Source organism: Rhynchophorus ferrugineus, unplaced genomic scaffold, assembly GCF_030347505.1.
Source record: "Rhynchophorus ferrugineus isolate W39M unplaced genomic scaffold, kcgeb_rfMv2 rfM2, whole genome shotgun sequence".
NCBI classification, from domain to species: Eukaryota; Metazoa; Arthropoda; class Insecta; order Coleoptera; family Curculionidae; genus Rhynchophorus; species Rhynchophorus ferrugineus.
In genome coordinates this window covers 7289112-7307593 of record NW_027472581.1, presented here as the reverse complement: position 1 = coordinate 7307593, position 18482 = coordinate 7289112, and the positions used below count along the sequence as shown (strand labels likewise).

The following is an 18482-nucleotide window of genomic DNA, read 5'->3' as shown; positions in this document are numbered from 1 at the left end:
CGCTCTAAAAACAGTGATATTAATTTTGATATGTGTATAATATTAGTTTTTTTTACATTACAGAAGTTTTTTAATTCTCAGGTAATTTTAGTTACACTTTCGAACCAATAGCAATCTATTTAGGTTGAATTTTTAGCTCCCGAATACACACACCAGATTCCCCAGATCCTGCCCCCTTTGATCATTAGTTGTTCCGATTAGTGATTCTCTTACAATTACATTTCTACGACAATTAATTTCGTTTTAAACATCTTTTAATGAACATCTGATGTATTATTTTCGTTTTTGTTCTATTTCTCTACTTTGACCCACCCTGTACGATCGAATAAAGTCGACCCGCGCCATTATTTCATCTTGCTGACCTATTATGGTCGGATTTAGACGCTTCATACGACCGTTCCTGCATAGGCATGAGCGGTAATGATTTATTCGACGGACCGCTACGGATATTAAGTTGTGCTGGTTAGTTTTCTACCGGTGTTTGTTTTCTCTTGCGCCGGCCACAGATGTTGATGATGTTCGCCGCGCGTTCGCGGAATGGAAATGCACCGTTGGACAGGGTGTTTACAATAGATACCGTTTATTTTGAAAGTGCGATAATTTAGCATCGCGTTTTGAACATTACCGGTCTCGCTATCGACGATAGTAAATGGCGATGATGTTAATAATCTAGATGGTTAGTTTTGAAAAACTCTACGCATTTACTTTACCCGACATTTCTGCAATAAGTATGTATTTGAAAGAAATATTGATGTTTGAAATGGTGTAATATTAATTGCGGGCAAAGATGCTCCAGATCTCCAGAGTCTAATTCTGGAGAATCCCTGCATAAGCGCAAGGATTTGAATTTGCAGCCTTGCCAATTGTTGAAAATTGTACCTATATTTTAATAATATTATATAAATTGAATAGTTTATCTTTAATTCACGATTTATTTTACTTTACTAAGTACATTTAATTATATTAAAAGAGTAATTAACTCAATATCGAGGTAAATAACACAGTTGATAACATTTGAGGTTAGGCCCCATTTGTTTTGTTTATTGTGTTTTAGGGTTAATGATATGGCTCAGAACGGAGGTCTTTTGGGGATATTTCTGGGTATTTTGTAGACCGTTATTCCACTATGTAAAATTCGACATGTCTCAAGGTCACTGCAGTGTATAGAGTCTCTAATCATTTTATTCTTTTTCAGTTACCTGATAATTACTATGACAAAATATATTTAATAATATTAATTAATGGGTTTGGTTGTACAAGTGTGCACGAAGTTAATATACATTTATACAAAATTCGAATGCCAACCATACAGGTAAAAATGAGATTCTAAATGAACTCGCTGAACTGCTAACCACTACTGAACGAACATATACTTTTAAAATACAAAGGAAAATATTAATTAACTTCACGCCTCCAACAAGCGTCAATCAAGTCCCATCATTGTTAGATTACAAAAAAGGAATATTAAATATCTGGGTTCTAGTACATCAAATAGTTCGTTGGGCTATATTTAACTAGGTTAACAATGTGATCTTATCAAGCTTTAAAAGTATCAAGTACTACATGTTAATATACAATACCTGTTAAATGCTAAAAGTTTAAGAAAATCAAACACCTATGATCATATATATATATGATTTAAATCTTTTTTGTGTTGTGGTTACTATCAACTATGTAAATTAAATATGTTTGTAGCATTGTGAAATACACTTGCATTGTATTTTCAAATCATCGACATAAAATTTTTGGTAGGTTTGCCATCGATACAATTTTTATTTGTTTTGGCAAATATAGAGCACTTGATATAGTATTTTTGGTTCATTCATTACTGCCCTTGGCCTGCACGCATTAAATTTGGAGTAAAACAATTCCTCTTCCCCTATACTTACTATGAAGATTTCCTGCTATCTTTGGAATATCTAAATTCATACAATTTTTATTACATTACACATTTTTAAACGCAAATTTTAAATTTGTAATATCTCCGAAAATATTTGTTTAATTTACATGCTGTAAGGAACCATATTGATCTATATTAATTGCACACTGTATTTAAGGTACTTAATTCGATAAGGATTAATGCCGTATTGCTTAAAATAGCTTCGTAAATAAGCCATTTTCTCACGTAAAAAGTAAACAATAAAAATGGTTAATGTGGGTTATCCCTAAAAGATAAACATATACCATCGCGGACTTTTTTGTAGACCTTTTTATGGTGTACAATACTGTAGTACATTAATTTGATCTAACTCGTAGGGTTGGCAGCGTTTTTGCTAATTGCTAAATAAGCCTAAAAAATAGGTTAATTTACGACATCACGTTAGAAACCTCTAAAATTAGCAATGTTGCCTTAGTATATTATGCATGTATTATACATATAAACCTTCCTCTTGAATCACTCTATCTATTGAAAAAAAAACGCATCAAAATCCATTGCGTAGTTTTAAAGATTTAAGCGCACATAGGGATATAGGGACAGAAAAGGCGACTTTGTTTTATACTATGTAGTGATGGTGGCTTTGCTTGGAAAATTTTTCTTTAAAGCTTCGATCTTGACAACTATTGGCATGGTTCAATAAAAATATTCTTTGTAATTATTATACATTTTTCCAATTTTCTTTCGCTAATAGACAAATTAAAACGCTTTGTAAATTATTGTTGCTGTAACTCAACACCTATTGACGACTTGTTTGCAAGTTATTATATGCTTGGGTTTATATTTAATATTAGTTCGGATTTTTGCATTATATATCATTTGCATAAAAATACTGTCTTGAGCTTTCTAAAACCACAATCGTCAACTCCATATCTTAGCCTAATGGACTGTCATCACCATAAGCTTCTACAAGATTTTGGTGGGTCTCTACAACATATACAACATTCAAATTAAATACAACAAATAAGGTGATGATATAATTACAAAGAAACTACACGTATACAGCCCTTTAGTTACTTTAAGAAATTATTTAATATGTAGTGAATATTTTAATTGTTATCTCATTAAATTTCTTTCATATAACTTATAATAGACGTCTTATCGATAGAACTAATATATAGTCTATAATCAATAGAACTTAAGTTGAGATGGCTAGGACCTTGAAATATTCAAATCCAGAAGTGATCTATCCAGAAGGATTATGGGCTAGTTAGTTAATACGGTGGTATATACTCTGAACAGAATAGGAAAATCATGTGTAGATGGTGTTACACTTTATGAATTGTGGAATAGAAAGAAGCCGCTAACCAAACATCTAAGGATCGCTAAAAAGCTAAGGATCGTTAAAAGCGAAGTAAAATTGATAGAAAAGCCGTAAAAGGACGCCTAATAGGATATGATGGTGATGAATGGTTTGGAATTTGAATTGAAAAGAATCAAAGCGTAATTTTGTCTATATATGTACGATTTGAAGAGAAGAAGTTCAAGAAGTGAAAGCAGAAGAGGAAACTGTTAATGATAAGTCACAAGATTGTGAGAGAAACAGTTTAGGGGAGACCTTGGTGAAGATGTTTCAGAGCTTCAAGAAGTGCTATATAATAATACTATTCTCACCATTCCCAACTGGCGATTGTACTGTTATCAAGTACCCTGTAGAGTTATTACCTAAGTGTTCATCGTTTCGTTTATCTTTCTTTCTGTTGGTAGCACAAATACAATTTTTTAACTGTGAAATATAACAAATAATCCAAATATATATTAGTCTATCCAATAGTCGAAGAGCGCTAAAAACTTCAAACGTTGGTATGCTGAAATGATGACGTCAATGTTTCGTATCGCTTCTGTTTGATGTTTGACTCAAAATGGCGAATTTTAAAATTTTTTGTTTATTTCCCGTAAAAATATTACTAATGCCACTTTTAATTTTAAAATAGATGTATTTTTAATAGCCTCTCTCTAGTATATTATTATTATGAGTCAATATTTGTGTAATATTATACATTAGAATAATCCAGCCTATTCTGCTGCTCGGCAGATTTTTACTGATGCGTGCAGTAAATAACAACGAACAAATTGCAATAGGAAGTGCACCGTCGTCAAACATCAAACAGCTATCGAAGCAAATGTTTATCGAAATCAGTAATAAAACGCAAACATTTGTGAGATAATGATTTTCTTTTAATAGTTTCCACCAGATGTGCAGCTTCCATCGACGCTGAATAAGATATTTAAAAAAAATAGCAGATAGTAAAATGAAACTTTATATTGTTCAAGGTTTTCACTATAATCTTGTTATGTATTTTGTATTAGATATGAATGATTCACTAAATAAGTTAAACACAACATAATAGAGTCCGCTTAGTAGTGCAATGGTCAAGGTAACGGAAGACCTTCTAATGTGGCTCATATATATAAATATCCCTTTCGTTCGACATTTTTTAACATTATTCTCTTAGCATTCCACAATATCTCCAATGGACAATAAATATTTGATGGAATTTATGGTCTACAATGATATGATAGAAGATCGCTGAAATAATTGTTGTGTACAAGCTTATAAACTAATATTATATTCGATTTAATTACTATTTTATGTGTCTGTTAATTAGACTACGTACTTCAATGACATCGCGCACATTTAACTGTTTGGCGAGGGCGCTCGGGTGCAGTGACACTCTTTCAGATTACTTTACACTGGCCCTTTGCATCATACTCGTTATGACTTACAAGGGTATATATATATAATAAATAATCATAAAATTAAGGAAATATATATATATATATATATATATATATATATATATATATATATATATATATATAAATACATATATATTTCAATCCAATTATATACATTAAAATTAAATTTAAAAATTAGTGTGCGTTACAACGCACTTCCACATTTATATCTATTATCATCACATATGTACATATAAAGAACAAACCTTCCTACACTTATGTGATTGTAAGAGATTTCCTTAATTTTATGATTATTTATTTAAGAAAAAAACATTTATGGGCTAGAGCAGGATCCCAGGAAAAGATCCTCTGTCTCACGGAATACAAAACTTTTGTTTAGTTCTTACATTTAAACACATTATTTTTATCATAAAAGCTGGGAAAATGGCATTGAAAGAACAAATTTCGTTAAAGCAATACATAAAAATAGAGGAATAATCAAATTTAACTTATGAAATCTCATACCAAAGCCATAAACAACCAAAAAGGAATAAATGATAAAAAAACCATTCCTCTGAATCTGTTGAAGCTCTACTTAATTTTTTACAGTAAATTTACCGCCAAACTTTTTTTAAACACATTAAAACTGCGAATGCAATCCTTTAGAAGCTTTATCAACCAATAATATACATATACTCGCAGGTTGGAATCCTGCTGGGGCATGGTCGTAAATTTATGTTTGTGATTGTCCTAGGCAAGAGTGTAAAATCTGACAAGGAAAATGATCCCAGTCACGCCAGTAACCAGGCCGGGTAAGACCGGATGTCTTCTGGTATGATTCGTAAGTTGGTCACTCGCCAGTCGGTAGGCTTAATGCCGAGGACCGTTGTTCGGAGCCCACGTTAAACTGTAGGTCCAGTCCAGATAAACCCCCAGTTGGTAATAGGAGACTTTAAATTATATTAAAAAAAGAAACTAATAAATAAATATCATTAAATATTAGTTCTTTGTTACCGTTCTATTAATTACTCCGATAAAACAGCAGCAGATACAAATGACGGACCGATAATGATTATCAGTTAATAATAGCAAAAGGCGATATTTTTAAACCTCAACAATGGCGACGAGGAAAAATAAATCGTTTAAAAAACAGGCGCTTCCGTCATTCCATGCTCAATGAACAATGGACCGCTGTTATTGAGTTGGAAATATTTGTTATTGTTCGCGGTTATTTGTCAATAGATAATGAAAAATTGTTTTTAAGGAATCTTAGCCGTGACACGAAATCAGCATAACTTTAATTGTACCGGTATATTTAATGGAATTTGTGATAAAAAGATGAGATTGTAAGGATTTTTGCTTTATTGTGTTTGATTTTTTATTTGTTTAAATTTGTTACGTTTTTTATATTAAAAAACGCTGTTCTTATTTATAATTCATGCGTCGATGGGCAATATTTCTATTTTCCATGGTTATAAAGGTATTTGAACTACCCTGACATAATTAGTTGTCAGTTTTGACATTTATAAAAAGACGTTAGGTTAATATTAGCGTTGGAACTATCGACTGAAGACAGTCGAAACAGTCGATAGCCAAAAACTAGTGACTGAAAATAGTAATTACTATTTTTAAAAATGTTTTATCATATTTTAATATTTTAATTGCTATTTTGAAATAATTGTAGCCACCGCTACGACCTTTTAGGCCACCACGCATTCACATTCAGTAATTTCAAAGGTTGGAAACGCAGGTGGTTTGGTACCATGCGGTTCCCGGCTATAAAAGACCACCACGACGACGTGTCGCTCTTTTTTTTCTTTTATCTGCCCCCTTATAACAGTACCACTTCCACAGCGCTCCCGTACTTCCTTTACCTAACCTAATATCCTGTCAATTCTCCCGTCGACCACATGTATCATTCAAGGTTAAAATAAACCAGTATTTCTTCAACCAGTGTTTTTACTTCTCGTGCGAATTCCTTCCAAAAATAGTAGTGAGTGTTCGGACAAACAATCGCATCAACAGCCACACATTTCGACCGACCGACCTGCCCAACGAACATTCCTACATAACATACTGTAATAAATATAGACAATACCATAGAACTTAAATGAAACCTTAAAACTAAAGATGTGTAATAACGATAAATACTAAAAAAGTATTAAACATATACCTAATCAAAGAACAAGAAACTAATTCATGACATAATTAAAAATGATCCCACAATAACTACTAGAGCTTTTTTAAATAAAGTAAATGCTTTATTTGTTATTGAACGGAAATATTTTTTAACAAAAATCGCGAGAGTAATCGAAATATTACCTATTATTACCACGAAAATGGTCAAAAGTATTTTACTATTAATCATTCACAATTTTAATCTTTTTACCCTATTACATTAACAATCTTGAAAAATATCGTTCCAAAATCCTGCTATTTTAATATACGATATATTGTTATTTACAAGCATACTGCCAAAAAAATCATAAAACCATTTATATATTACATATAAATCAATATAAGCCTAAGTTCGGCATATTTTTGTTAAGGTCGCGGCTAGGACGACAGAGCCAGAACGTAAAAAATCAGTCGGATGAAACTAGTAGAATAAAAAATAGTAACTAAAAGTACATGAGTGAAACAGTCGATAGGAAATAATAACAAAATCAGTCGGACCGAAAATAGCGACTGAAAACAGTCGGTAGTAAAAAGTACTCAATTACTAAACAGTCGTTAGTCGATTTCAGTCGATAGTTCCCAACACTAGTTAATATAGTATTAAGAAATGTGAAAAAGAAGCATAAAACATGTACCAATAGTCATACAGCATAATATGTAAAATCGAAAATAGTGAATGAAGTCATTATAAGATAATATATAAGATCATTGTTTAATATATGGTGAATCGAAATCGCGGGTTAAAAGCCAGAACATTACTTCCGAATCGGCCAAGCTGCGGGAGTTTTAGCTTCTCTACGATGATGTGTGTAGAAAAGAAGCAATATTACAATCAAGACAAAAATGTGACTATTTCGAACGTTTATATTGGCAATCCTTTTGTGCGGTTCTGAGACTTGTGTTTGTACAGTCCAAGCTCAAGTCAAACTTATTTAAGATTATATTAGATATAAAGCCATTCGTTTAGTATGCGACAATTAGTGATTATGAATTAGTGGAATGGACAAACTCAGGGAGTCAGATTACAATGGTTTGGACATGACTGTCGAATGAAAGGTTGACGAATTTCTCACAGATTTTTGTAGCGAAATCGACCTTTTGTGTGGAAGATGCGGTAAACTGTTCCGAAAATGACATCATCATCATCATCAGATATTAGCTGACGCTTAGAAGAACCTAGAGTAGCAGTATCTAAACAAATACGCACAGAACCTCTAATATTCTTCAATAGGCGTCGATACCGCTGGCCATAAGCTTCAGTTATTTTGGTATTAGATACTGTTAACCTCTTATATTTTAAATACCTCTCTATTATTTGAACCCATGCCTTCTTTGGTACTGGTCGCTGTATATTCTATCCGAATTTTGGCAGTCAACAAACATGGTACAGTCAATAATATGCTCAATAATATAGGATAATATTACGCGCAGTGCTTGTCTTAGACGTACCAATAGGAGTTGATAGTTAATCCCCATCGATGCTTTCAGGGAGTAATGCCTTTAAATCCTCACCTTTTGCATTTTTTGGCTGTTCAGAACGTTCTTCGGTATCACCATCGCCACTTCTAAAACGTTAAAGCAGTATTTACATGCTAAAATCGAGCATGGTTGGTTATTGCATTGCATTGGACCTTCAGCAACCCTTTTTCTCAAAGTGACATAAAAACGTAAAGCTTCTCGCAAATGAGATATACTCGGTACAAAAAATAAATGAATGAAATTTGTTAAAAAGTGAAAAGTCTGTTAGTGAGGCTTCAACATAATTTTGGTTGATTGCTAATGTACCATACATAGTACCGCCATTTTTCCTTTAAAAATTCTTTAAAATTAACTTATCGACCAGTATATTTATTATCTATTAACAATACACTAACAACACTTGAAATTAAGAATATGGAGACTTGGTATATTAAATTAATGTCATTGTAAATGCGCACATAATCTTTTAAAAAGTCATCATGTGTACTAAATTTTGGAAAGAATTGGCAACTATGTCAGAAACCCCCAAAAACAATTATTTGCAGAATTTAATTTTAATTTAATAATCATTACGCCATGAAATAAAAACCCTACGCAGCGTTTTCATGAAAGATTTTAGTTATGATTAATTGATGTTTCACCAACATTTATAATATTTAAATCAATTATCAGTATGTGTAACAGGAATAACGATATTTATGAAAATATTTAAGGAATTCTTTCTTTTTATTTCAGCTGTCTTCATGCATTTCTTCTTTCTGGCGGCTTTCTTCTGGCTCAATACCATGTGCTTCAACATCTGGTGGACTTTCCGGTAAGTACGAACTATACAAGTATAATTTGGATTTAGCTAAAGCTCGCTCCTCTTTATATGGATTTACAGTTACTAACTGGTTATTTTATTGTAATGTGAAATATATAAGGTTGTAACATGCAATTGGAAAAATGAATTCATTTCCTTTTACAGTTAACAAGACTTATAACTGACGTATGAATAATATCAATCTTGGGTTTATTCAAAGTACGTGAGGTATAATTTATTTGTAACTATGGCGTAATTGGTAGCAAAATACCATCAAATTATCTCCATCATTAGTAGGCATTGTTATCCGTTGAATTATTACATTCGGAGCATGTATTGTTTGGTTTTTTATTACACCATTTTGTTAAATATTCTTCTCATATACACTGAACGATTAAGGGACATACCGACTTGTTTTATGTATTTGTATTAGGTCTTTAATATTAATATAGCATATTATTCAAATTGGATAAAGACGGTTCATCGAGTTTTAGAAAATTTGTTACTGTGTTATTTGTTATTTTGCACTGTGAATTAATTTTAAAGCATCTGGTTTTTTACTACCTCTATTTATATATTTTTTAGATATATTAATGCCAATGTTTATTGTTATTGTAAAGTTACCAGTGAATATATTTGAATCAGAAATAGTTTCGAGCTTTGGTCCTAATGATTTAACATGTTCGTTTATTGGATGAAGTTTGCTATTAATTAAAAATGATGTTTAGAGCTAACAGCTTTTAGTCACATTTTATTAGCTTACAAAGTAACAAGAATAAAAGACAAAAAGATCATAGTAAGAAGTACCCGAAGCTAAAACTGTGCTGAGATGTATTAATTCCTTCATGTGTTGCACAAATGAGTTTAGAGTTTGTACAAAAAAAGATTTTAAAATGATTTCATAGTCCTTACATTAGTAACATACCTAATAAGTAACCAGTAGACATTAAATATTTTGAATTTGTAATATGAATACATAAATATTTTAGTATTCGTTCAGTTTTTTTGAATTGCCTTTAAATAGTTGACAATATATATTTTTTAACCAAACCATTCTGATTTCAAATAATCTAAATGGTAATAAAATACAAAGTGGTTTCTATTTGAAGCCGAGGCACTCTACAATGAAAATCAAATTTAGGCATTAAACCAATTATTTCCAGTTCGGTTATATCTTTGGTAAAGTTCATGAAAAATCTATATGAAAATGCATAAATGGAAAGAAAAATCATAAATAATCCACCGTATTGACCAAACGTTGGTATTTCTGATTACTACTTGTTTTTATTTGTGACGTATAACCTGTGTAGGTTCTCCTTATATGACGATACCAAAAGTTAGATGGATTTGAAGATACGCTATATGAGGTGTGTTAAAAAGTAATGGACTGTGTAGCTTCAATTAGTTTTGTTGTAAAATTGAGAAATTTGTGTAGAAAGTGTCTATACATTTTTCTCTATATTGATAGTTTTCTTGTTATTGTCAGGTGTCACCAAATAAGACGATTTTCAAAATTTTTTTATTCGAAAGAGTGCACTTCCGAGGTGTGGTCCTATTGGAACCTAGTCAGGATATGGTTGGGGGCCGGGGGAAAATTGAGGGAAACGCTCAAATTTCTCTTATTTTTTGTCTAAAATGATCAGATATTTATGTGTAATGTCATTACCGAGCTGATATGACGGAAAATCGGAAGTCGTTCAACGCAAAAGCCATTCAGTTTTCTTTTAAAGCACTAACTATAACATATATAACCTCGTAGAAATATTACAAACAATTGCTTTTATGGTGTTGTTGTTAAAGCATTTAGCCCCCAAACGGAGGTCCAGTTATTATAGTCTATTCAAACTTATTTTGTACATACGTCATCAAGGTGTTTAATATATTGCCTGCCGCAATTAGTAAAATCGTTTTAGAACCGGACTATATTTTCCTTCTCATTTTATTCTAGTTAAAGAGAGACACCAAGTTGTCAAAAGTCGTCCGGTTTTCAGACGTATGCAAGATTCTTGAAAACAATAGGGATAAGAGGTTATAACTCTAACCTATAAACTATTGTGGCTGTATAATTAACTGTATTTTTTAGATGTACTATAATGTTAAAATTACTTATATTTGATGATAGCATTTTTGTTCAACTATTTTGTTTAAATTAGAATTTTGACATACAAAAAACTGAACTAAAACTCAGAGTTGATGGGGCAACATAGCGACGTTTTGATGTCACAAATTTAGATAACGTATGTACAAAATAACGTTGAACAGACTATATGTAATTTTCTTCTAAATAACGAATAATTTTTTTTTTGTTTCTATACGATTTTTTTTCTTTTTTTTAATATACTCGCTCAATATGATGATAAATAATTTGAATTTGCTAAGAGATAAATATTTCAATAAGTTTTTATTATTCTTCTTCAAGATATGTCACAACGAATATTTTTCCATACTTGGACAACAATGAATAAGATAATATAACCAACTCATCCTCATCTCACATAATCCGAACAATAATGAGATATAAAGTAGCTTCTGTTTGAAACCGATACGGTCAAATATGGAAGTCCCAACTTATAATAGTCGTATGAAATAAAGTAAACGCTTATCGGCTTATATTCAAATATATACGAATGTGGCGCTAAAACATGTAACGATTTCATATTACAACATACGATACCTTGCAATCGAATATTGTTTATTTTAGTTTCCAGTTCGTATATTATATTTATAAAATGGCCTCTCGTAATAAAATCAGATATTTGGCAAGTAAAAGACGTCATAAATATTAATCGGGAATCTAGTAATAGTAGTTCGTTTGATCTTATTCCACAGGAATTTGGTTAAAATATTTCGGAGATTGGTTTAAAAAAACGTAATTTTAAAATAATTTACACTTTTGCAGTAACAGTTCGCATCGCAATTTAGGTATCTAAGATATTTTACGTCTTTATATACTTATTTTCTTGTACTAGATCTTTGGAATAGTTGTGACATAGGATTATTTATAGTTGTGCTTGTTTATATAGGTTTTTAAATGAATTCGGCTGTCTTGAAAAAAATACTAGAAGTGACATCGAATATTCTTGAAAATAAGTTTTTCTTAAGCTATCAGAGAGAGAGATAACTGAGCAAAATTCTTAATTATGTTTATATAATTGTAATACTTATTTCCCAAAATATTGTTATATTTTTATAGTTTTATGGCAGAATGTTGAGCCTCTTTTGCAGATTGCAGATCATATTTTATTATAATAGAAAGAAAAAAGCATCAGTTGGCTTTGTTAACAAACATACGATCATTGGTCACGTCCATGGAATAACAGATGTAATTGAAAAAGTCTATGGAGGTATGTTTCGTTATATATGTGGCACAAACTTTCGATAAGGTCTACCAGGATGGTCTTGTTCATAAGCGGACCGAAAATAGCGACTGAAACAATCACTGGTAAAAAATAGTAAAATCAGTCGAACCAAAAATAGCGACTGAAACAGTCAATAATAAAAAGTAGTCAATTACTGAGCAGTCGATAGTCGTTTTCGGTCGATATTTCCCAACACTAGTATAAACATTGGAGTGGAGTCTTTCCTCATGTCCTATTGCGAACATCTTAATTTTCTGTATGACATTGTCTGTTCTGTGTGAAAATAATTGTTCTTATAGTATCTGGGTACATCCACGGTATTTCTCAGGACTTTTCAGAATTCTTAAATGCTTGTATTATGTTGATATTGCTTCTGCTAGAATTTTTTAACATAGCATTTTATAGCTGTATGGGGTGCAGCTATATGGCTTTTTAATATTTGCTCATACAACCTCAACTTATTAAACTCCTTCCAACGGAGTTTACATCAAGATTCGTTATCTTCATTCAACTTAGCGTTATTACTGTATGGGATAATAGTGTTATTCATATTTCTTGGCGTATGAACAGTTTGGTTGTAGATGAATTCAATATGCACTGATTTACTCTCATTGACTTTTATTCACCATGTCTTAGTATACTTATTTATATTATTATTTGCGTATCGCAGTTTTCTGATTGCTTCTTCGTTATTGCCTTCAATAGCAAATATCACAATTTCATAAGCCAATGTAACCATAGTAATATTTTGTATTTGTTGTATATCCCATATATGAAGTAGGTAAAGAACAGGACTCCAAACATTGTCTTGCTGTTCACCTGCTTTCGTTTCTTTCATTTTTTGTGTAAGCTTTTTCTTGTTTAACTCCAAAAATCCCAGAATAATGTTGATTCAGGAGTTTCAGAGTTCAGCGTATTATTTTGTTATCATTTAGTGGAGTTTATATATGAATAATTTATTCAATACTTTATCGAAGGCTTAGGACACAGCCACGAATATATATGATAATTTATTGAATTTATAAGTTTGTTGAAGTTAAACAAACAATAATGAGCGAGATTAATATTAAATAAGCTCCTGGTTATGACTTGATTACTGGTAAAATATTAAAAGAACTATCAGAGAAGGGTATAAAACTATTAACATTCATATTTAATGCTATGCTACGAATTAATTATTTCCCTAGCATCTGGAAAGTAGCTAAAATATTAATAATTCTTAAACCTGGAAAAATACCAGAAGATGTGACATCCTACCGACCTATAATTTTATTACCGATAATGTCGAAAGTTTTCGAGGAATTATGCATAAAGAAGCTAAACTATATAAAAGAAAAAAGAAAAATTATTCCAGACTTGCAAACAAAATAAACACTGACCCAAATGCCAAAAGATATTGTTCGGCTGCTTTTCTAGATATATTGTAAATCAAGGCGATGAACATACCGAATTAAATCCCATTTATTCAGGAGTTCCGCAAAGTAGTATACTGGGTCCATTGCTGTATCTTCTGTATACGGCCGATCTGCCCACTACAAAAATAACTACTGTGGTAATATACGCACACGGCACAGCAATCTTAGCATCCTTGAAGATCCAGTCACAATATCAATAAACCTACAAACCCACCTGGATCAAATACAATTATGTTGAAGACATGGCGTATTAAAGCCAATGAAACAAAATCCACGCATTTAACGTTTACCCTGCGTAGGAGTACATGTCCACCAGTGAATAGCAATCATTGTCAACTCCCCCAAGCAGAGCATGTTAAATATCTTCGTATGTACTTAGATCGACGCCTAACCTGGAAGAAGCACATAATCTCTAAACGGAAACAGCTTGGACTTAAAAAAATATCAAATGTATTGGCTCATCGGGCGCAAATTCAAGTTATCATTAGATAACAAGGTATTGCTGTAGAGTCCATACTCAAGCCTATTTGGTCATATGGAATCCAACTATGGGGTACCGCTAGCGAATCTAGTATATCCATCATTCAACGGTTCCAAAATAAAGTGTTGCGTGCCATTGTTAATGCTCCGTACTATATTTCAAATAAAGTGATATAACGCGATATTCCTCTAGAACTTATAACGAGTGTAATTCAACGTATTTGTGTGAAGCACTTCCAAAGAAGGTTAGTGCATTCCAGTGTAGTCGCTAATCAGCTAAATATGCGACGTGATAGTGAAATATATAGACTAAAACGTTTAACACCGCTTGATCTGATTACTGGACACATGTAGACTGTAGAATAAGACTAACAAATTAAGATAATATTTTATACAGAAAATTGCTTAATGAAGTGATTTTCCATATGCCATGTATTTATAATATAGAGATAAGAAATACTTATAGCCAATAGGGAAGATTGTGGAATCACGAAGAGTAGAAAAAAATTGTTGAATGTTTATTCATACAATAGTTTTATATAAACGCTTAATTAATATATTATTATATATATATATTATGATTAAAATACCCTTTCGAATGCATATAGAGGCAATCAAAATAAAACAGAAATGATATAGACTAATTACGATATTTTCTTCGTGGGAACATAAGTGTAGTACGGCTAACTATTATTATGGTATTCAAAACGAGACCATCACATACCCATAACTACCCCAATCAATGAAATAATAACTGACTCAATAAATTCGCCTCGTGATAGCCGTAATATCGACCAAGTACGGGTCTGTCTAATAGCCGAATGGCATCCCGATAAACTTTACGACGTACTTGACATCGATTTGTTTTAATTTGTTCCGTAAATCTGCGGTTTTACTGTTCGGAAACCCGTCAGATATCGGTCGATGGGAAAACGCGATACGCCCAACACGGAAAAGCTATTTGAATGCGTCACAATGCGGATCGCTCCCATTGTTAACACGGGCTTCTGGCAGCAGGAAAATATTGAATTAATTACGTTCGAATAACATCGAAAAGCCATTTAAACAATAAAACTGTTTCTGGATCATTTGATGTGTGATGTGTCTATTCCTGTTCCGTCTGGATCCGCGAAAATGCGCAGCAGGATTAGATAACCGAAATGTTTTTGAGCGTAATTTATAATGCCGGCAATTATTTCGAATAAATTATATACAACATTTGTTTTACGCCACGTTTATAACTTTTTAATTACATACATTATAAGCGAACGAAAGTTGAAGTAAATTTTGGATCGAAATTTATTAGGAAAAAACTGTTCCGATATTGAAATAGAAATTAATGGATATGTTCGGAATAATTCACTGTTTTTGTTGATATTAAGCGATAGGTAATAAGTCCAGTGTCTTATTATCTGGTTAAGATATATATATCATATATATTATATACAATATATATGATATGATATATACAATTTCATTAATCAATGTAACCGTAGTAATATTTTGTATTTGTTGTATATCGCATATTTGAAGTAGGTAAAGAACAGGACTCAAAACATTGTCTTGCTGTACACCTGCTTTTGTTTCCTCATTTTTTGAGTAAGCTTTTTCTTGTTTAACTCCCAGATTAATATAGATGTAAGAGTTGCAGAGTTCAGCGTATTATTTTGGTATCATTTAGTGGAGTTTATATATGAATCATTTATTCAGAACTATATCGAAGGCTTTGGACGCAGCCACGAATATAGCTGATCATTTGTTGAATGTTTATTCATAAAATAGTTTTACATAAACGATTAATTAAGTATTATAATATATTATGTTTAAAATGCCCTTTCGAATGCATATAGAGGCAATCAAAATAAAACAGAAATTACACACCCTAGCTTGGAACAACCACCTGGCTTGGAAGGAGTTTTGACTCGACTGCTTAATATCTAGGGAAATGGATCAATATATATATATATATATATATATATATATATATATATATATAATTTTTGTTATTTTTTGAACATACCTCGTATGTACTGCCAAAATTATAATTATATTATTTTACAATGCGTTCTTATTTTTTTATATATAAACGACGAAATATTTTATACCTCCTATATGATTTTTTCAAATTTATTAATGTATTATTACTAGTCGTTGCCAACTAACTTAGAAAGTATCTACAATAACTTAAATTTGTTTTGAATAAACTTAATTGTTCCTATAGTATATGGATGCATCCACACTACTTCTGAGGACTCTATTAGACGCAGGAACTTATTATTTAGTTATTATAGTCCATTCAAAGTTTTTTCGTACATGTTTTAATTTAAATTCGTTTTAGAATCAGACACTATTTTTCTTCCCATTTTATTCTAGTTTTATATTATTCGAATATCGGCAATTATTTCGAATAAATTATATACAACATTTGTTTTACACCACGTTTATAACTTTTTGATTACATACATTATAAGCGAGCGAAAGTGGAAGTAAATTTTGGATTGAAATTTATTAGGAAAAAACTGTTCCGGTATCGAAATGGAAATTAATAAACACTGAGATATGTTCGGGATAATTCACTCTTTTTCTGAATATTAAGCGAAAGGTAATAAGTCCAGTATCTTATTATCTGGGTAAGATATATATATTTTTATTAATCTCTTAGAACTTCAACAGTCTGCCCGTGGGCTATAAGTATTATCATATGATTTGCTTTATGTAATATAATTACCCTGACATGTAGAAGATCGCTTCAGTAAGCAATCTACTGCTTATAAGCTAATTCTTATTCTAGATACTATTCTAACTTATTTTAAAGTCTATCCTAACTTATTCTAGAGATTATTAAATCTCACTCTATGTGTCTATTAATCAGTTCGTATGATAGTTTGCATTTGAGCCTATGCACTACAGTGTCATCATGCACATTTAACTGTTTGGCGAGTACATTGGGATGCACTAATAGTCTCTCAGAGCACTTCGCACTAACGCACTTCTTCGAATCACACTCGTTATGGCTTCTAAGGGTATATCGCGCTGAATCAGTTTGTTGGACACGTAATATGGGGCAACACTTTATTCTGGAACCTCTGGAGGATAGCTATGTTAGATTTGGTAGTTCTTCAATATCATAGGTCGAAATGGGCCTAAGTATTGACTTATACAGCAAAACTTTGTTATCTAATAATAATTTAGATTTACGCCCTAACAGCCAATACATTCTAGTTCTTCTACAATGAGTGAATATCACATGGGTAGATTTTATCTCATTTGTTTTTATATGCCACTTTTTGAACCACAATTTTTCTTGTGGCTGATATTTTATCCTCATGTAATGATAGAATCGCTGTATTGTCAGCATATGTTGCAACAGTAGTGTTTCTTGAGGTCGGTAGATCAGTTATATACAATAGATATAACAGTGGGCCAAGAACACTGCCCTACAGAACACCCGAATATATTAGGTGTAGCTCCGTGTATTCATCACCTTGTTTGACAATAAAATGTCTGCCTGTGACGTATAATTTCAGCAGTTGAAAGTGTTTATGGGGCAAAAACTTTTTCATTTTAACATGCAGTCCAGTATGCCACACCTTGTCGAACCCTTGAGAAATATCGAGAAATGTAGCGGAGAAATATTTATCAATTAAATTTAAGTTCAGATATAAGATAATTAATTTATTACAATTAAGACTAAACTTCTGGACTTTCTTCCTATATAAAATTGGTTTTCTCGTCATTGGTGGGGAGCCTCTTCCAGAGCTCCCTAATGTAAACTGCCTTCGGAAACCTTTTGTTTGTTTATTAATCAATTAGTTCACTTTGCGCCTTGGTTGCTCACAGCTGACAATTTCAGTTACATTTTATTGCCAATTAGTGAAACACTTCACTTTACTTAGTTTATTTACGTTAACTAAATTGAAAATTTAACTTGGGGGGCATCCGTTTCTCCATGAATTTGATTATTCTTGAAAAACGAGGGGATATTGATTATTCGCCCAAGAATTTTATTCTGAAAACTTTGAGGATGTTCCACCTGACTAGGTAAGACATATTTGAGATATATACTGGAGCCGTATAGAACGACTGATCGAAACAGTAACTTGTACAGGGGAGAAAAAGAAACCTGCTGGCCGATTGATGAGCGGGAACCGCAT

The 18482-nt window shown here is 31.8% G+C and overlaps 1 protein-coding gene across 3 annotated transcripts in view; it reads left to right on the top strand.

Annotated features, from left to right (window-relative positions):
* Positions 1 to 18482, top strand: part of mthl1 (adhesion G-protein coupled receptor methuselah-like 1) — a 454070-nt gene that overhangs the window by 217632 nt on the left and 217956 nt on the right. For all 3 annotated transcript variants that reach the window (XM_076396250.1, XM_076396252.1, XM_076396253.1), the window contains exon 3: positions 9008 to 9086. In XM_076396250.1, the coding sequence (XP_076252365.1) occupies positions 9008 to 9086 (79 nt within the window). The remainder of the gene's footprint in view (positions 1 to 9007; positions 9087 to 18482) is intronic.